At 35.1% G+C, this 22,344-nt stretch overlaps 1 protein-coding gene across 1 annotated transcript in view; it reads right to left on the bottom strand.

Annotated features, from left to right (window-relative positions):
• TTK (TTK protein kinase) overlaps nt 1–10,265 on the bottom strand; it is a gene marked incomplete at both ends in the record, with an annotated part of 36,861 nt that extends 26,596 nt beyond the window's left edge. Inside the window, 8 exons of the mRNA XM_081294042.1 lie at nt 69–186; nt 1,775–1,869; nt 1,956–2,028; nt 2,175–2,289; nt 2,761–2,904; nt 8,241–8,347; nt 8,799–9,021; nt 10,127–10,265. Of these exons, the coding sequence (XP_081150168.1) occupies nt 69–186; nt 1,775–1,869; nt 1,956–2,028; nt 2,175–2,289; nt 2,761–2,904; nt 8,241–8,347; nt 8,799–9,021; nt 10,127–10,265 (1,014 nt within the window). The remainder of the gene's footprint in view (nt 1–68; nt 187–1,774; nt 1,870–1,955; nt 2,029–2,174; nt 2,290–2,760; nt 2,905–8,240; nt 8,348–8,798; nt 9,022–10,126) is intronic.
• Nucleotides 10,266–22,344: the final 12,079 nt, after the last annotated feature.

Genomic DNA, 22,344 nt, shown 5'->3' with positions numbered 1-22,344 from the left:
TCCCCAGAAAAATCTCCCTGCTAGATCAGGAACTCTTACTTCATATAAAGATTTAAAAAGTAAAATACCTTTAAGCTTCTCCTTTCGTGGGAATCCTTTCCACTTAGTTTAGATACAGCCACATTCAAATCTCGGCATTCTGATCCAGGAACATTCAAATCTCGGCATTCTGATCCAGAGATCTGTCTATTTCCCATGAAACAAAATAATTTCCATATTTAATTTTAAATTAATTTTAATGCATTTATTCACTTTAAAGTTGTTTTTTTAAACAAATTATATATTTAATTGGAAAAATTCTCTCTTAAAAAGTCATTAGATAACTGATTCTAACATAAAGGTAACTATGCCAAAAATTATATATTCAGCAATGACAAATGTGATAAAGAGATAGGTGATTGCCAACATCTTCATTACATATAAGCAACAGCTGGAGTTAAGGTAAGCATGTGGGAAAGGAGAAGTATGTAGGTAAACCTAGATTTCAAATGGCAAAAAGCTTTAAGGATAAGAGCCAGGGATGAATACTTTTGTGGGCACCTCCACAGTATCTAACATGCAGGCTATCACAACAATAGGAAGAATATGGCTGGAGTTTGGGGAGACTTTTGTTTTTATTTTGTTTTGTTTTTGAATTGGAGTGAGAGAAAGTGTCCTTCATATTTCAATGATATATTTGAAATGGAGCAATAAGATGAAATAAAGATTATGAAGCTTAACCTTGACAAACAAAATGCCTTTTTAATATTAGTATTGAGTCAAGTCCTAAATTAATTATTGAAAACATTGGTTAAAGACAATCAATTGTGTTTCCCAAGTTTATTTGCAAAATGATTCTCTGGAATCCAAGGAGGCTTTTCCATCTAATAATATTACAAATGGTGGCTGCAGTTAAGAATAAATCAGAAACACTACTTTAGTTGAGACAAAATATTATGTTCCTGTTTCTTCTAAGGAAATAAGCACTCAAATTGAGGGGAAAGGAACATATTGGATGTGATGAATAATATTTCACTATCTATTTTTGTTATTGTTGTTCTTAATTAAAGAGACAGGGGTATTACCCTGCTGCTCAGGCTGGCCTGAACATCCGGGTTCAAGGGATCCTCTTGGCTAACCCTTCCCTGTAGCTGGGACTATGGGTGTGTGCCAATGCACCCTTCTGGTAGCTCATTAACCTGTTCTGTCTCTTTTGTCTATGCTGGGCTTGAACCCAGGACCTTGTACATTTTAAATACATGTTCTACCAGAGCTATCATCAGCCCCAATTCTTGAAGCTCTCATTAATTAACTCCCACTGATTCATCCCCTTGAAATAGCTGGAAAAGACATTTATTCGCACCTTCTACCACGCTAAAGACTTCAAATGCTCTAGAAAGAATCTTATCAGAGAAGCTATCCATAAACAAGAAATGCTCAAATATAGAAATTTTAATTCCACCAGTGTATGTAGCCATTTAAGCCTCATGTTAATACTTTTTTTATAACATGTTTCCTAATAAAACATGTTTTTAAATAATTCTTTGAGTGAATATTTTTAATGAGTGAAAAGGCAAAAAAAAAAAACAAAAAAAAAAAGAAAGAAAGAAATCAGTTTTACTACTCATTGTTTTGTTCCTGACAGAACAAAAAGGTTACAATAAAAAACTCAGTAACTCCTAATACTGAAGAAAATTTACACTCAATTACTATTGCTAACAAAAAAACTTGAAGACCATTCTACCATCAATATTTTAAATATAAACAAATTTAAAAAGTTAAAATTCAAACATACCTTTTTGTAAAACTTGGCACAGCTGAATTATCTGTCTTCATGTGATAATCTGGGCTATTTAGAAGGTTAACCGGGACTCTTCCAAATGGGCACGACTAAAAATGTTTTGAAAAATTAAGTAACCACTGGGAAATAGAGGCTTCAGTACCACCTTGATCAAAGCAAATCAAAAATAACTTACCCGTTTAGTTTTGTTAGATTGTTTCAAGGGATTTCGATGACCTACTTCTGCATCTTGTGGGGGTATGTTCTCTCTAGATGAAAAGAAAATATCCCCAATTTCTCAAATATGGATATGTATTTCCACTTACTGCTAAACAGTGTTATCATACTTACGTGAAACATGTATGTAGGCATATTTATATAAAATGAGCATGTAAATCTGATTCAGTTTTCTTACCCATACAAAAACCTGGCTTTAGGAGCCTGTCCTCTCGAATCACAACTAATGTTCCTATTCTGTAAATGTCCAAGCGAACTGGCGAATGATTCTCGAGCGGTTAGTACTATAGATGCTGTAAAAATTTCAAAACTATAAGTAAATTATAACATGTAGAATACATAAAAAAGTAATTTCACAAATAAGAATATTTTAAAAGTCAATTTATAATACATACTCTCCTACATGTAAGATATGTAGACATGAAGATATTAAGATAATTGTAAGTACCACTTGAAATTCTCCTTAAGTATATAACTGTCTTTCAAGTTAAAAAAAATTATCTATTTCTAAAACAAAAATACAGTCTCTTGCTTAGATCAAGTTATTTTTAATGTGTTACCAATGAAATTTTGATTAGGATAAAAAGATAAATTTCAACAAGTACTAAACATTGTTTTACTTCTAAGAGTTTTAGCTCCTTTACAGTTGCAATTTAATCTTATATTTTAATCCTTTTATAGAAATATTTTTCTATAAAATATCATCTGGAACCCTTAATTTGAACTGCTACCTACTCAGAAATGTATTAGCATACTATAGTTACCTGATAAACTCTTCTTTTCCTCCTCTGAAAGTAGCTGCACTTTTTGGAGGTTTAAATTACGGATGGCAATTTCCAGCATTTCTAGTGGTACTGCTCCACTTTCTACAGCTTTATGAAGAAGCTGTTTACTTTTTTTTAAATTGCCTAACAAATAAAAAATAATTATCATTTTATGAAATGGTCTTCACCCCTACCCCTAGGTATTTATTTATTCATCAGGACCTAGGATAAAAATTTAAGACACCCAAAACTATTTCTTCCAAGATTCATGCACTTTATTTCATAGGCAAATAAGCAATCTCTCATTTCTCATGAATAAAATTAATTTTTCTGATAAGAATTCATGTTAAAATGATTTTTTGTGAAATGTAATATTGATGTAGCTGTATTAATTTATCATAATTGTTATTTTCAGAATTAACTTAAGTTTAATATAGTAGAAAAAAAAGATGACCCATAGGCCAATTACAGCAGTTAGAAATGTGAGGAAATGATAAGATGCTCAAGTAGTCCTAAGAGCACACCATAAGTATCATTCATAATAACAGTCAATAAGGAAGGTTGATATCTTTTGCTAAAAGGACTCTTCCATCAAAACAATTTGTGTATAAACAATGTAAAGGTTAACCTGTAGCTGCCAGACTTAGCTATCAAACTTATCCCTAGAATATGATTTATAAATATTAAAGGTATATATAATGTATCTTTTAATGTTATCAATGTTTATTGGAGCCATTAAACTATGATGCTATGCATTTGACAAGATGATTAAGATACCCTCTACTTTCTAGATATTACCCTGCAGATCATAATAAATGAAATTAGAAATCAATGATAAAATGAAAAATCAAAGCTACTCCAACACTTGGAGACTAAATAATATGCTACTAAAAGAACAATGGGATACAAGAGACATCAAAGAGATTAAAAAATTATTAGAGTTGAATGAGAACACAGATACAATGTATCAAAATCTGTGGGACACTATGAAGGCAGTACCCAGAGAAAAGTTCATTGCATGGAGAGTTCATTCCTTCAAAGAAAAAAAATCATCAAATAAATGACTTAACATTTCATCTCAAAGCCCTAGAAAAAGAACAAATCAATAAATACCAAAAGCAGTAGAAGACAGGAAATAATTAAAATCAGAGCTGAAATCAATGAAATTGAAACAAAAGAAACAACTGAAAAATTTGACAAAACAAAAAGTTGATTCTTTGAGAAAATAAAATTGACAAACTCTCAGCCATGCTAACAAAGAGAAGGAGAGAGAAAACTCAAATTACAAACATACATGATGAAAAAGAAAATATTATGATGGACATTACAGAAATACAGAAGATAATTAGAAATCATTTTGAAAACTTCTACTCCATAAAATAGAAAATATCAAAGGCATCGACAAATTTCTAGAGTCATATGATATGCCAAAATTAAATCAGGATGATATATAGAATTTAAACAGATAATTTCAAGCGATGAAATAAAGACTCCATCAGAAGCCTACCAACCAAGAAAAGTCCAAGACTGGACGGACACACAGACCTTTAAAAAATAACTAATACCAATACTCTTCAATTTATTTCAGGAAACAGAAAAAGAGGGAACACTTCCAAACTCATTCTATGAAGTCAATATCATTCTGATTCCCAAACCAGGCAAAGACACATCAAAGAAAGAAAACTTCAGCCCAATATCTCTAATGAATATAGATGCAAAAATTCTCAATAAAATTCTGGCAAATCAAATACAAAAACATATCAAAAACATAGTTCACCATGATCAAGTGGGGTTCATCCTAGGGATGCAAGGTTGGTTCAACATATGGAAATCAATAAATGTAATTCATCACATCAATAGACTTAAGAACCATATGATCATCTCAATAGATACCAAAAAAGCATTCGACAAAATATAGCACCCCTTCATGTTCAAAACGCTAGAAAAACTAGGGATACCAGGAACATATCTCAACATTGTAAAAGCTATCTATGCTAAACCCCAGGCCAACATCATTCTAAATGGAGAAAAATTAAAGCATTCCCTCTAAAAACTGGAACACAAAAGGGATACCCTATTTCACCACTTCTATTTAACATAGTTTTGGAAACACTGGACAGAGCAAATAGACCAAAGAAATTAAAGAGATACAGATAGGGAAAGAAGAACTCAAATTAGCACTATTTGCAGATGATATGATTTTATACCTAGAAGACCCAAACAATTCTACCAGAAAACTTCTAGAACTAGGAAAATGAGTTCAGGAAAGTAGCAGGATACAAAATCAACATCCATAAATCAAAGACATTTCTGTATATCAGTGGCAAATCCTCTGAAAGAGAAATAAGGCAAACTACCCCATTTACAATAGCCTCAAAAAAAAAAATAAATAAATAAAATACTTGGGAATCAACCTAATAGAAGAGGTGAAAGATGAATGCTAAAGAAAGAAAATAAGAAGACCTGAGAAGATGGAAAGATCTCCTTTGTTCTTGATAGTCAGAATTAATATTGTCAATAACCATACTACTACCAAAAGCATTATACAGATTTAATGCAATCCCAATCAAAATCCCAATGACATTCCCCATAGAAATAGAAAAAGCAGTCATGAAATTCATCTGGAAAAATAAGAGACCCAGAATAGCTAAAGCAATCTTTAGCAAGAAAAGTGAAGCAGGAGGTATCACTATACCAGACCTTAAACTGTACTACAGAGCAAAAGTAACAAAAACAGCATGGTATTGGCACCAAAACAGACTGATAGACCAATGGTACAGAATAGAGAATACAGAGACTAACCCACATAATTATAGTTATCTTAGATTAGACAAAGGCACCAAAAATGTACTTTGGAGAAAGATAGCCTCTATAACAAATGGTGCTGGGAAAACGGGAAATCCATATGCAACAAAATGAAATGAAACCCCTATCTCTCATCATGCATAAAACTCAACTAAAAGTGGATCAAGGACCTAGGAATTAAACCAGAGACTTCTGCACCTATAGAAGAAAAAGTAAGCCCAAATCTCCCATCATGTTGGATTAGGCCCCAACTTCTTTAATAAAACTCTTATAAGAATTAAAATCAATAATAAATGGTATGGATTCAAACTGAAAAGCAATCAGTAAGGTGAATAGAGAGCCTACAGCTTGGGAGCAAATTTTTACCACGTGCACATAAGATAGAGCACTAATCTCTAGAGTATATAAAGAACTCAAAAAGCTAAACACCAAAACAAAACAAAACACAACAAAAAAAAACCAAATAAGCCAATCAATAAATGGGCCAAGGAACTGAACAGACACTTCTCAGAAAGTGACATACAATCAATCAAAAAATATATGAAAAAATGTTCAACATCTCTAGTAATTAGAGAAATGCAAATCAAAACTACTCTAAGATTTCATCTCACTCCAATCATAATGGCAGCTATTAAGAATACAAACAACAATAAGTGTTGGTGAGGATGTGGGGGAAAAGGCACTCATACATTGCTGGTAGGACTGCAAATTGGTGCAGCCAATATGGAAAGCAGTATGGAGATTCCTTGGAAAACTAGGAATGGAACCACCTTTTGACCCAGCTATCCCACTCCTCGTTGTATACCTAAAGGACTTAAAAACAGCATACTACAGGGACACAGCCACATCGATGTTTATAGCAGCACAATTCACAATAGCTAAACTGTGGAACCAAACTAGATGCCCTTCAATAGATGAATGGATAAAGAAAATTTGGTATATACACACAATGTAATATTACTCGCCACTAAGAGAGACTAAAATCATGGCATTTACAGGTAAATGAATGGAGTTGGAGAATATAATGCTAATGAAGTTAGCCAATCCCAAAAAACCAAATGCCAAATGTTTTCTCTGATATAAGGAGGCTGATTCAGAGTGGGATTGGGAAGGGGAGCATGGGTGGGAGGAGAAGGGAGAGGGCATGGCATAGGAAAGACTGTGGAATAAGATGAACATCATTACCCTAAGAACATGTATAAAGACAGAAATGGTGTGAATATACTTTGTATACAACCAAAAAAAAAATTAAAAACAATTGGACTTTGTGGGGGAAAAAAAAGATACCCTCTACTATCTGACAGTCTACGAATTTTAAAGAATATAAACATAATTGGTATTGGCTAAATATACACATTTATTGAGAGTAGTGGAAGAATTCTATGTAACTGGGTATGTTAGGACAGCAAAAAGAAAGATAAGTTTCAATAAAAACAAGTAATTTGAGAACTTCAACACTGCTCAAAACAAATCACCATTTTTATCTTGAGGCTACTATCATTTTCAGTGGTCTAATCTTTTTTTAATATAATAATTAAGAGATCAGGCTGGGGATATAGCTCAGTTGGTAGAGTGCTTGCCTCACATGCACAAGGCCCTGCGTTCAGTCCCCAGCACCACAAAAAATAAATAAAAAATAAATAATTAAGAGATCAACAAAAATGTGTTCTAAAGACACAAAATTTATAGTTGCTGTTGAGAAGTCATATAACCTCAAAAAAATTTTAAACTAGAATGGAGAGACAGAAAATCCTAAAGACCAGACCAAACTTATTCTAACACACAGGGAGGAGGAATCTATTTTTCTTTGTAGGAAAACGATAATTTAAAAAATATTAACACAACAGTATACACAATAGACCAAACATTCAGATTACTAGGATTCAGAAGTTATCTGTATAGGTGAAAGTTCAGGATTCACAAACCATCTCTGTGTTGTATAGAACTTCTCTGTAACTTCAATCCTGGAAAACTATGCAGTCCTAATTTAAGTACCATGGGGATTCTGCTCATGTTTATATTTATCACAGGCTGGTAAATGGGATCAGAGCTGTAGCTTAAACAACGCAGAAGGAAAACAGGAAGACTTGACCAGAGGATATATCCAAAGACCCCAGAAAGATGAAAAAAGGGAGAAAAGACTAAGGAATGGCCAAGCTAAAAATATTTGAAGAAAACAGAAGTCCTGGTCCTATCTAAAAGGTCTAGACTATAAAGAACCATGCAAGCAAAACTGATGCTTTTATAGCAGTTTATTTTTTAAAGAACTACCATTAAATGTTACAGCTGTTTTAACATATACTCTGATGCTATGAAATCATAGTTTAAGAAAATCTTAGATCTACATTCTTGGTTAAATGTTTTATGTCCTTCATTCTATAAATACACAGTGAAGAAGCTAATTTCCTTTAAATGTTTTCTAAATCCAACAGCACAAATACAATGTTCATACCTGCTTCTCTGGACTAATCCTTATTAATAGAAGAACCAGTATAATGAATACTCTGTATTTATGCTTAATTAGCACATTGACTTATTCTCATCTGATCAACTTTATATATATATAATTCAGCAAATCTCACTTGAATTCGAGCAAAATCTTAAGAAATCTTAAGATTTCTTACAATGGGATATTATCTTTTACTTAGAATTTGGATTTGACATTCTCAGATTACCTTGAGACAGTTCAAATTGTGCAAACGATATATGCACAAAAGCAAATTTCTTGCAGTTTTCTCTGGCCATTTGAAAGTAGTCACGTGCATCATCTGGCTCTTGAATACTATAATAAAAGACCAGAGTCAAATTAAAACAAAAACAAAAGGACACAGCTACTTAAACATGATAATTTTTCATTGTGTTTTCCATGGGATATTGCTTTTTTCTATATGTAAAATTAAATACTAAGTTTTTAAAAATCTTTTCAGGTAGAGCCTAAAATATGAGTTCATTATCCCTCTTTACAATGTAGTTTCAAATTTTGTAATGTAGTCGCTTAAATGTAGTTAAAGGCTGGGTGTTGTGGCCCACCCACCTGTGATTCTAGCTCCTTGTGAAGTTGAGGCAGGGGGATTATAACTTGAAGGCCAGCGTGGGCAGCTAAATGAGATCTTGGTTCAAAATAAAACAAAAACTGGTCTGCAGATATAGCTCAGTGATAGAATGCTTACCTAGCCTATGTGAAGCCCTGGGTGCTGCACACACATAAAAATAACTAAAATGTGTATACTTACGCTTTTAATTCAGCAAATCTCACTTGAATTCGAGCAAAACTTTCATTTTGGCCATATTTATCTGGAGGAAGTGCTTCAATGGCTTGACTATACCGACCAATCAATTTATTTAAAAGAGCATCATTTAGGGGGACACTGTTTTTCTCTAATTTGAGCAAGAAATTCAACCAGTCCTCTGGGTTGTTTGCCATCATCATAATTTGGTTAACAGTTCCAGAGTTATCTGAATAAGGAGAACAAAATGTATCATATAAACTTCTTGTAATATTTGAAGATTTTAACAGTTCATAATGGGAAGTCCTCTATCAATGATATAATTTATTAAAAATTCAGAAGCTTATTGTTCTGTTCCTGACACAACTTTCTTTACCACATTACTCATTTAATAATTTTTCCACATACCTTAAACTTACTTATAAAACAATCAAAGAAACCACCTTTACAAAAGATATGAAACTGATATGGTCATTTTCTTCTTCCTCCAAGTTACTTACATTTCTCCTAGGTGTTCTATTAATTTTCTGTTCTCACCAACTACCCTGGTCTAGACCTTAAGAACTTAATAGGACTTCTTTGATTGTCATATTCTGTGGAACCCAAACCTACAGAAACAGCAAATACAATCTTCAGATATAATTTTCACACTGTAATGTATTTTTTACTTAATTTATTGATTGGTTAAGGTAACCTGAATTACAGTCTCCAGTTTATGATATTTTAGTCATTACTAAGCATTATTAAATTTAGATTTCCCAGAGAAATCACTATTCCTTAACAGCGTAAAATCCTCACTTTTGTAAACAAAATTACTGTGACTGCTTTTTACTAAAATATAGTATTCCAGACTCAGTGCTGCATGCTTGTAATGCCAGCAACTTTGGGGGCTGAGGCAGGAGGATCACACCTTCAAGGGCAGCCTGGGCAACTTAGGGAGCCCATCTCAAAATAAAAAATAAGGACTGGGCATACTCTTCAGTGTTAGAGCACTTGCCTATCATACCTGAGTCCCTGGGTTATATCCACAGCACTGCAAAAAATAATAAAATAAAAAACAAAAAAGGCTAGGGGTGTAACTCAGTTGGTAGAGCAACTCTGTGTTCAATCCTGAATGTCACAAATAAGTAAATAAATAAGAACATAGGACATTCATAACTTTGCTTTTTTCGCTTTAAATTTAACTTGGTCTGATCTAATGAGTGAGCACTAATTACTGAGAAAAATACATTGTTAAAATTACTGAGAAAAGTACATTGTGGGTGGTTAACATCTCATTTCTTTACCTTAAAGAACACTCAATAAGTGGTTTTTCAAAAAGAAAAAAAATTCACCTGTAGTATCAGCAGAGACTTTACTCAAACTTAGCTCATCAGTAAGATCTTCGTTTTTAAATTTATTTTTAATATCTCTCACTTTGTTCATTATGGAATCAATTGTCAATTCTCTGCCACTTAAATCTTCAGCCTCCATTTCTAAGTTGCAACTAGCCTTTTAGAACACAGAAGAAAAAGCATTAGTTTTGAGGACACATTTAATGCTGCTATTATTCAAACAATGGACCCGACTTTGTAATTTATACAGAAAGGTTACCACTTTTCTTCCTAATATTAGTTAGTGAAGTTACACTCTTAAGTCACAGCACAACACAAAATCATATGCCTCCTTTTAAACTTTCTATTTTTCTTCTATGCACGGAATGCCTTCCTTTTTTTAGAATGACTTTCTCTGGGCCACCTGAAAATTCCATCCTTTTTCAAAAAAAAAATACGACCAAGTGTTTTCTTGGATTGTGGCAGTAACAAAAAGAACGCTTTGGGTAATGTGAATAATGGTTCTTTTATTTAAATTTGCTTTATTTGAATTAATCTTCATACTTAATGTGCTTTCACAGCAGAATATGAACATCACGACCCTTTATTAATAACTGGGATTTAGCAGATTTGTTCTTGTGTATACCTGGCAGTACGATTTGCTACATTAATCATTCTATACAAGAATCAATCGAAGTTACTACTATAGTATTGAGCATTTGCTAATCTGCATGATGGTGTTGGAACAACACAGTGAAGTCTATCTTCCTGTCAATCTCATCTTTGTGAATCTTAAATATTAATCCAGTCATCCAGGTCACTAACAGTACTGCCACCCTGCCCTCGATAAAAAGGGGCGACAAAGTAGGCAGCAAGATATCACCCACCTCTGAAGTCAGATTTGAAACTGTGAGAATACTGTCACAATCTCCTAACGAGAGCGGACGAGAGGGACTGTATTTTGAGGAAAGTCTCCGGTGTAGGTGCCCCGCCTCGGCCTCTTTCCAGCGAGGTCTACACCCACTTTTCACTTCCTCAACAAACCCTTCAGTATCACCCCACCCTCTAGATCGTCTGACTCAGGGAAACCTCTGCTTTTCTCCAGCTCTTTTAGCCGCGCCGCACGTCGTCTACTCAGTTCTGAGCCTCCCCGGTCTCGCCCCCACTTCTCACCGACCTGCGCCGCTAACGAGCTCCCACCCAGGACGCCACCGTTTTTTGGTGCGTCCGCGAGGCAGAACTTACCGCTCCTGGAAGCAAAGCTGTAGAGAAGAAAAGATGGAACCCAAATCGCTTCCCGCAAACACATTTGAATCTCCCCGCCGCTACCGCCGTAACCTCGGATTGGTCACGGCTACTCACGTGGCAGCGTCTGACATGATTGGTTCCTGAGCGTCCGCCCCGCCTCTACCCTGCGTCCTTTAGCCGCGCCTGGGAGGGATTTGGACCTTGGCCCGGACCCAACTGCTGCTAAGCTGACCCGCTTGAGCAGCGTTTGTAGTGGCGGAATGCTTTAGCCAGGCAGGTGTGCCCTGGAGCCCTGTCGGCTGCCTTTTCTATACTTTCTGGCTTAAACGGACCGGATTTCTGGCAAGGAGTAGCCACTCCTGGGCGGAGCTGGCCGGGGGCGGGGACGACTGGTCCCGGCTCCTGTATCTAAACGGTGCGTGGTGGGTCTGCCTTTCACCCCAACATCCCTCCGTTCTCTTCGAATAGACAGCATGTAAGGACAAAGGATTTTTCACGGCGCTACCTACAGTCTTGTAGAATCTCTTTCGTTTTTATCCTTGAGCTTCCGTTTGTGCCCTCCCACTATCCTTAAATGATTGCTTGCCTATCTTCAAGACAAGACCCTTCCCTCTGGTAAAATTCTGCCTGGAGCTTACGTGCCAGACATAACTACCCTATTTAAATTCACTTTATCCGTTCTCCTGCCTTCTAGACTGTTCCACTTACGGTCTCACTGCTCTGCTGCTAAGTGGCTTTGAGGTTCAGGGCAACGGTTATCTCTTTTATCTTTGAAAGGAGAGATGCCTCTTTTGTGCCAGAATCATGACAAGTGCTCTGTGGTAGGATTGGTTCCTTGATTTGGGGTAGGTGTAGGAAACTTAACTGCCGCTGTTATTTATTTATTTATTTATTTATTTATTGTTGGTCGTTCAAAACATTACATAGTTCTTAATATATCATGCAGCTGTTATTTATTAACTGCCGTCCCAGCCAACTTGAATTTTCTTCATCACTCCCCTGACCCTGTACTAGGAGTTGAACCGAAGGGCGCTCTACCACTGAGCTACATCCCCAGGCCTTTTTATTTTTAAATAAAAAACATTTTTATTTTAAAATAAACATTTTTATTTTTTATTTACTTTTTTAAAAATGCTACGTCTTTAAAATCCATTTGTTAAATTGTTCAGGCAATTTAACTGAACTTGGCGTCCTCCTGCTTCAGCCTCCCAAATTACTGGCCACTGCATCTAGCTGTCTTCATCCCTCAACCATATTTTTCCATATCTGTTGGGTATACATTTTTGCTTCAGCAAAACAAAATGATTTACTATACCATGGTTAGTGAATCACTGCCTTTACTTTTTTGCATCTAACACTTGCTGTATTTGAAAGGAATTTATTATACCATCAGTTCTTAATTTCTTTCTTTGGGACCTAATCTCAAAGTGTGCATTTTTTTCTGAAAATACTGCTCTGCTGGTGAATAACTTCATTCTCACACTTATGTTTAGTCACTAATTTGGTGATCTCCAGTCTTATATCTTTAAAATGCCATCTTGATATTGACTCCAAAATTTTTATCTCCAGCCGAGTTCTCTCTCCTGAACTACATCTTCAAATATTCATTGCCTAATTAACATCCTCTCTTAAATATCTCATAGGCATCCTAAACTCAAAATGTCCAAAACTGAGGCCCTATTCTTCTTACTCAAATCTGCTTCTGACAAAAATCTCTGTAAAAAATAACTTAATTATTCCAATTTTTAAGACCCAGAACCTTTGTGTCATCCCTTAGCCCACATCCAATTCATAAGCAGACTAGTCACAGTCTTATCACAAGATTTTCTGGGATGCTACCATTCTTCCTACCTCCACTGCTACCACTCTAGTAAAAAGTACCTTCATCATTTACCAAAATTACTCCAGTGGCCTCATGGCTGATCTCCCAGCCTCTGCCCTTGCCTTGCCTCAGTTTATTCTCCTTCAGGGAACACTCTTAAATCAGATCATGTCCTCTGTGCTCAAAACCAGTACTCCCCAGTCTAGCTCAGAATAAAGAACTAAATCCCTATAATGGTCTAGAGTTGCATGTTCAATATGCTATTATAAGGTACCCATGGTTATTGAGTGTTTGAATCTATCTATTGCCATTGAGAAAATCAATTTTTAAATTAATCTTAATTAAAAACTGATATTTATTATAGTTATTGGAAAACTTTTCAAAAATCTTTTGTAGTTATAGGTAGACAGCATGTCTCTATTTTATTTACTTTTATATGGTGCTAAGGGTGAAACCCAGTTCCTCACATATGCTGGGCAAGCTACGGCCCCAGACCCTAGTTATTGAAAAACTTTTAAGCATACTTTCAAATTTACTTTTTGGTTTGTAACTTTTGTGAGATCTTAATGCAAATTAATATGGCTTTTTATTTTTTGATATGGCTAATGGAAAAATTGAAAAGTATTTGTGTGGCTTATGTTATACTTCCATCGAACTGTGATGATCTAGAAGTCCTATGGTTTTACCTATCTGATCTATTTATCTAATTCTCCACACCACTAGAATGTAAACTCTATGGGTACAGGAATTTTTATCTACTTTGTTCATCACAGCATCTGTGGTGCTTTGATTGGTGCTGCTACATTGTTGACACTTGACAAATGTTAGTTAAATCTAACATTTACAACTTCTGGAGTATTTGAGAATTCTGTTTCCTTTAACATGCTTTTGTAGTTGTACAAAAATTTGTTATTTGAATTAAAGCCACCTTCATCTGGAAGTGAATAAACTAGTTTATTTCCAGAGTCAAGTCTTCATAAAACAATTCACCAACAGATTTTATGCTTCTATTTTAAGATGGGAATTTTCATATTTTTGTCACATAAATATAAATTTGGACTCTATAACTTTGCCATTGTCAATGTATCACTGTTTTGCTAATCTTTGTCTTCTGTAAGCACAGCTGCCCTTTTAATTCAGTTATTGAAGTCATTGTTACATGAGTTCACTAAGCCTCAAGCTCTGATCTTAAAATTTGTTTCCTATGCTTGAATTTACTTTGTGCATCTACAGGGGTGAAATTTGATAAATAATAGATTCATTTACTACAAATATGATCAGTTGTGTACCACGTTTTGATGGTTTATTCTGGCATAAAATGTTAGGAGTGTGTATGATTCTGGTGCATGTAGAATGGTGAGAGCCTATATGAATATGTATTATCAGGAAAGCCAGATATCACAGAATGGACTGAGCCAGACCTAAAAAGAGAGAAAAAAAAAAAGCGCCAAGGAGGCTAACAAAGTACTTCACAGATTATGAAAAAATGCAATGATGGGGCTGGGACTGTAGCTCAGTGGTAGAGGCTTGCCTACCCAGTGGGGTTCCATTCTCATAAATAAAAGTCCGCACATAAATAAAAGTCCATTGACAACTAAAGAAAATATTAAACAAAACAAAACACAATGACAGCTTGGAATTGGTCTGGCCAAGAAAATCAGCACTGACAAATTGGGACCCCTACCTGGACTTAGTTACTATTATTCAAGGCAACAGATTATATTAACAAACAGCAGAAAAAAAGTAGGATTCTAAGCTTCTGTTTTTCTTTTTTCTTCATCATGGAGACTAGCATTGAACCTGACAATCTTAAGGACAAATATGTTTTCAAACTCTTCTTAGGACAGATTGTATAAGAAAGGCACTTAAGGTCGGATGTGGTGGTGCACATCTGTAATCCCCATGGCTCAGGAGTCTAAGGCAGGAGGACCATGAGTTCAAAGCCAGGCTCATAGACTTAGCCAGGCCTTAAGCAACTCAGTGAGACCTTGTCTTAAGTAAAATACGAAAAAGGGTTGAGAATGAGGCTCAATGGTTAAGTGACCCTGGGTTCCATCTCCAATGAGAGAGAAAGAGAGAGAGAGAAGAAGAGAAGAGAACCTTACTTTGTTGGCTACTGTATTTTGGAGAAACTAAACAGAATAAAAAAATTACTGATATAATCCCAGAAACATTGATGGTAATCTCTGAAAAGTTATGATAAATTCTAGCAATGAAAGAAACCCAGAAATGAACAAACACTACTTTTTAAAAAGAAAATTTGGAAGCTTCAGGTCTATATGATGTTGAGATAGATTTTTTTTCACCCAATTTTGGAATGAATGAAAGAATTGTTTGGAAGCAAAGATCTCTAGATACCAATATGAATTTGTTAAGAACAGGTCATATAGGATATATTAAATTTTTATTTTAATTATTGCTAAATTTATAAATGGAAAGATCATAAGAATAGAATACCTTAACTTTGACCAAAAAAAAAAAAAAAAAAAAAACCACAACTTTCTTACATTTTTGTCTAGAACAGAGAGGAGCATGTCGTTCAATACCACTAATATGATTCTGCAGCTTTTCATCATTATTCTCAAAGATCTCTTCTAAAAGTTTAAGAAGAAATTTAAGTTTAAAAGTTTAAGTAGAAATTTTCAGACTAGATAAAAAGCAAGCCTGCCACTACCTATGAGAAACCCAGTTTATTGTTTCTGCTTTGTTCTGTTTTGCTTTGTGTGGAGATGGTGTCCCTCTATGTTGCCTAAGCTGGTCTCAAACTCCTAGGCTTGAGTGAGCCTTCTGCCTTGCCCTCCTGTGCCAAAAACTTCAGAATGGAGAAATCAGAATTAATTAGAATAATATGCCCTAGTATCAAAACAGGTACTAATCACACAGTACCACCATTGTACTCTACTACATTCAACATGACTCCAGGTCATTGATCTGGAGAGAACTGAATTTAAAAAAGGAAAAGAAGGGTTAAGGATATGGCTCAGTGCTAGAATGCAGGAGGCCCTGGGTTTGATCCCGAGCAACACACACACCACCTAACAACAAAAGGAAGAGAAAGAGAAAATAATATATAGCATGCTCTTCATGATATAAAAGTGAAGAGGTAAGATGATATCCCTTCTTTGTTACCTTAAGAGATCAAAATTTCACATGAACCAAATAGAGAGGAAAAGAAAGTCTTCAGTGTAGAGATAATACCATTAACTGTATGGGTTCAACAGCACACATTTCTTTTCTCCTGATTCTGACGGCTAGAAATCCAAGTTCAAGGCTCTGCAACAGTTGTTACTGGTGAGATCTCTTTCTTCATCTTGCATATGGTGCCTCCTATCTTCCCACTTTTTAAAATTAATTGATCTATTTATTTATTTATTTTGGTCTGTGCAAAGGCAGAAAGAGAAATATCTCATGCTTCTTTCTCTTCTTATAAGGAAAGGACCCCACCCCCACATCCTTATGACTTCATTTAATCACTTTCTTAAAGTCTTATTTCCAAATATGCTCACATTGTAAATTGCCTAGTTTTAGGAGTACATGATTTGGCCTATAACAAAACGTCTAAGGAGAGAAATGGAATCAGCCTAGTGTTTGTGAGCTGACAGTTCTCAAGTAATATATATTTTTTTATTTAAAACCTTTTTGTGATGCTGGGGCTTGGTGCATGCTTAGAAAGTGCTCTACCACTGAACTGCATCTTATCCCTAAGTACTTTTTATTAGCTAGAGGATATATGCTGTGCAGATATAGTGCTGTTGTAGGGACAGATGAGGCAAGGCACTGAAGATAGCAGGAAACAGTTGTATATGGCTACAGCCAGGTTCAGAGGGCACAGCTTTTGCTGTTATCATTCAATCTCCTGAACCCTGAGTTCAGGTAGTTTCAGAATTTTATACCCAGCATCAACGGGAGGGGCGCAGAAGTTCACATAAAATCAACTTTTTTCTTTCACTGTTCTGGGTAAGTTAACCCTTCAAGGACAACACCTGAGAAGGGGAGAGCTTCTTCTCCCCTTCCCGCCTCCTCCTGTCCCCCCCCCCCCCCCCCCCCCGTCAGCTGTTACCATGGAGCCCAATTGGTAACTTCTCTTAGAAATGTAGACATCTCTGTGAAGCTCCAGCTCAAGGCCAGAGGTCTTATTTACATATTTCTACAAACCGCTACACTGGATACATGTTTGTGAAAAACTAGTAAGGGGGTGTCCAGCACCTGGAGTGTTGATTTCTTCCTGGCCATTGGCCAAGTAAAACAGGGCAACAGGAAAATAGGAAGTTTGTCTACATTGAACTTTTTATTGTAGAGACTCTTGCTCACAGTTCTAAAATCAGCCATAGTGAAGATTTCTGGAGAAGCCCAGTGTAGACTTTTCTATGGAGAAAGGAGGTGCCACTACAGTGCAGGGTATAAGAATATATCAGAAAGCTATGAAGCCATGCAAATTACAGAAAAACAATGCAAAATACCCTCTCGTCCTGATTTTGATGTCGTCCTCCAAACTTTTATCTCTATATCTCTCTTTTTCTTTTTCTTTTTGTGCTAGGGATCAAACCCAGAGCCTCAAGTATGCTATGCAAGTGTTCTACCACTGAGCTACAATCCTACCTCTCTCCCCATTTTGTTCATAAGTTTATACTCAGTTCATTTACTTTTCTTACATTTCTTGATTTCATATACATTTCTCCTTTTCTTCTGTCACACTTTCTTGAAGCAATAGTAATCTCTTCCTTACAAGGAATATAACAGTGCTTTCTCAATTTATCGTTTTACATTTAATCTTACTGTCCTTCAAATAATCCTTTAAAAATTTAACTCACATTCTTACAATCTTTGATGGCTTCCTTATTGTTTTTCAAATACAGCCTGCCATCCTTAATTCAGTCTATGAGATTCTATAAAATCTGGTCCCTGTCTCTCTCTTGAGCCATATCGTACACCCACTTCCCATCACGATCACCAGCCTTTAGCCTTTCTGGATTTCTGTTTCCCCCAACAGGCATCCTTCCCAAATGCTGTGCCCTCCACCAGGGATAATCCTTCTCATTCTCCAGCACCCACCGATTATTCATTTATTCAACATGTCTTTGCTTTATTGTCTTTTCCTTAGCAAAGCTTCACTAGGCTAGGTCCCCTTGTTAACACAATCTTTGCACACTTGACTCCATCTTGAAAAAAGATCTCTGGCCCAGAGGTCAGATACTTAGTTTCTAGCCTTAATTTTTGGCCGTGTCACTACTTTCCTGGACTGTGTATCATCAGCTGTGTGAAGAAATTGAACTAGACCAGAAACGCATTTTGTAGATTAACTCCCTCAGACTTTCAGAGGTGACACCAACAAAATCTACAGCTGAAAATGCAAGGGGCAGGGATCGAGTCACCCACAGAAACCATCAGAGTTTTAGATTTTTCCAGCATTTTCAGCTGAAAGTGCAGAGTTTTGTGAGGTGCACATGCACCATGGTGGGGAGAGTAGAAGGGCAGAGTGTAAAGGACTGACGAGCTAAACCATAGGTTTTTGCTTAAATGCTGCTCACTCCTTAAGAATGTATATAAATTCAGTAATAGCTTCTTGGAGGAAAAAAGTGAATATAAAAATATACATGATTTTAAAAAGTTTTATTCAGGCACTAAATACAATAAACTTTACAAACATAAATCACGTAATTTGATGTTTTGACATAAATATAGAGGCATGAAACTAAAACACAATAAAATAGTGAACATATCTGCTGCTCCCAAAAAAGTTTCCTTATGCCCTTGTGTTTTTCCACCCTGCTGCACATCTCTCCTCTCTGTTCCTCCAAGGAGGCACCAGTCTGCTTTTAGTATACATTAGCTTGCATTTCCTCTAGTTTGATATAAAGTAATCATACACTATGTATTCATTTTTTCTGTGACCTTTTAACTCAGAATATTTATTTTTAGATTTTCATAGTATTGCATGTATCAATAGTCTTTTATTGTATTTCATTTTTCATTCCTCTTTATAGTTATATCATAATCTGTTCATTCATTTCTGTGATGAGGCATACTTGGACTGTTATCAGTTTGGGGCTAGTACAAATAAAGCTACTAAGAAAATTCATGTAAAAGTCTTTGTATGTAATGTACTTAGTTTTCTCTTGAATAAAATGCCTGGGCTACATCATATGATAGGTGTATATATTGACACAGTGTTTTCCAAAGTGGTTGTGACCATTCAACATCTACCCACCAGCACTGAATAAGAATTACAGTCCTCTACATCTTCTCAGATACTCAGTGTGCCAAAATCTTTTTAATTTTAGCCATCCTAATATGTGTATAGTAAATCATTTTGGCTTTAATTAATCCTAATTTACTCTGTTTTAATTAATTTTAATGATTAATGATACTAAGTATCTTTCAAGTACTTATTTTTCATCTGCATTTTTGTGTGTGGTGAAGTATCTTTTAAAACTTCTGCACTTTGAAAATACTGAGTTGTTTGCTTTTTTACTGTGAAGTTTTGATAGTTCATATGTCCTGGATACAAAGCACTTCAGATATGTGATTTGACAATATTTTCTCCATTCTGTGGTTGTCTTTTATTCTCTATTTATTTATTTTTTTGTTTGTTTGTTTTTTTGGTACTGGGGGTTGAACCAAGGACCTCACAATTCTAGGCAAGGTCTCTGTCACTGAGCTACATTCCCACCCCCCTCTCTTAATTTATTATTTTGAGACAGGGACTCACTAAGTTCCCCAGTTTGGCCCTGAACTCCTGTCTGAGGCTGCCCAATAACTGGAACCACTGGCATGTGCCTGGCTTTTATTCTCTTATCAGGATCATTTGAAGAATAGCAGTTTGTTTTGTTGTTGTTGTTGTTGTTGATTGTTTTGTTTTGTCTTTATTAAGTCTGAATGGTTCTTTCATGGATCTTAGAAGTCTTTGCTTAATCCAACTTTACAAAAATTTCCTCCTATTTTTCTTCTATAAGGTTGAGAGTTTCAATTACAATTAAGTTGATTATATATTTTAACTGATTTTTATAGTGTATAATGTAAGGATTCAAATTTATTTTTTTGCATTTGAAAATACAGTTCTCTAATGCTGTTTGTTGAAAATTCTTTCCCAGTGGCATTGCTTTTGCATCTTTGCTAAATATGTTTTCCAGGTTCATATGGATTTATTTATGTACTTTTTCTTCTTTTCCATCTTTATACTAAGACCATCATCTTTTGATGACTCTAGCTTTATAAAAATCAAGTAATGTTCTCAAACTTTGTTCTATTAAAAAGAGCCTCAAATAGTTATATTGATGTTAAAGTAGATTTCAGAATAAGGGAATATTTAGAGGAGTATTTATACATATATTATTATATTATAATTATATATCATATATATGTATATATATACATATATATAAATAATTTGTTATTTTAGTCCATTCAGGCTACTATAACAAAATACCATAAAATGGGTGACTTATAAATAACAGAAGTTTACTTCTCACCATTCTGGAGACTGAGAAATCCAAGATTAAGATAGATTCAATGTCTGGTGAGGACTCCTTTCCTGCTTCATAGATGGTTCCTTCTCTCTGTCCTTACTTGGTGGAAGGGGCAAGGCAGATCTCTGGGGACACCTTCATGGGTAATAATCTCATTTGTGAGGATGGTACCCTTATGACAATCACTTCCCAAAGCCTCTCCTCCTAAAACCACTCTAACACCATCACATTGGCGATTAATTTCAACATACGAATTTTAGGGAGACACAAATATTCAGACTATAACATACATACACTATAATATATATATAATATCTATAATATATATAATGCTATTATATAATATATAATGCTAATATACATATGTATGTATGTATATAATACACATATATGTGTGTATGTGTGTGTACATATATATATACACACACACACATACACATATATATATATAAAAAATGCTATTTGTTGAAAATTCTTTCCCCATGGCGTTGCTTTTGCATCTTTGCTAAATATGTCTTCCAGATTCATATGGATTTATTTATGTATTTTTTCTTTTGTTCTGTCTTTATATTAAGACCATCATCTTTTGATTACTGTAGCTTTATAAAAATCAGGTAATGTTAGTTCTCAAACTTTGTTCTATTAAAAAAATCTCGAGTGGTTATATTGATATTAAAGTATATGTGTGTGTGTGTGTGTGTGTGTGTGTGTGTGTGTGACTGACATAGTCCTGAACAGATATACATACATATGTGTGTGTGGATATATAAATATTGCGTATATAACTACACATGTAACTAACTACATCAATATATATATTATATGCACACATATATATTTCTTCAGTGGTTGGTGAATGAACAAAAGTGAAATATGCACAAATAGGCAAGCCCATTGTGAAGCCCTAAATATTTCAAACATATTCAGAAAACATTTTTGAAGATGAAATGGTATTTGTACTTTAGCCTGTTTGTGACTCTTTCTATCTTACCTGCTAATGCAGTTTTCCATTTCTTTGAAAAATTCACATTCCCCCAATATTTCTGGGAGTTCTTACAGTTTTTCAGATGTATTTTGTACAGGAACGTGCAGCTGCTAAATAGTATGATAATTCTTTCATAGCTTAAACTGTTCTTTTCTGGGTCCTGTTAGGTTTGCAGGACATCTCTGACATTTTTCCTATTACATAACTATTTTTAAGACTATGAAATCACACATTGTAGGTATGTAAAGTTATAAACATAGGGTTGATTCTGTTGTGAAAGAAAGTGCAACATACGTTTGACCTCCAAGAACCTCATGGGAGAGGCAATAGCTGGATTGCTAGTCTTAGTAAGGAAATCCTCCAAAGAAAGGAGGACACAAAAGCCCCAGTGTAACTAGAAGTGTCCATCTTATGTTACTTTAGTAGGCAGGAGTTGAGATATTTAATTGTGAATATAACTACACAATGCAGTCAATGCAGAGATGTCATTCATCTGTGTGTAAAGTGAACTTTGTGGTAGATCACTGAGTAGTGCTACTTGACCTTTTCCCAAGACCAGATCAAAGACAACTATTTTGAGTTCTTTTGAGAATGGGGAGGAAAGAGTGGTTGGAAAACAAGAAGGAAAAATCTGATCATGATGTAATTTCTCAGACCATCATGGGCCCCTGCTTAAAGCATATGTTGCCTTCCTAGTAACTTAGATGGGAAGCCATGT

This window comes from Spermophilus citellus, assembly GCF_964194105.1.
Source record: "Spermophilus citellus genome assembly, chromosome: 5".
NCBI lineage: Eukaryota > Metazoa > Chordata > Mammalia > Rodentia > Sciuridae > Spermophilus > Spermophilus citellus.
This window is presented reverse-complemented; position numbering and strand designations above follow the sequence as displayed.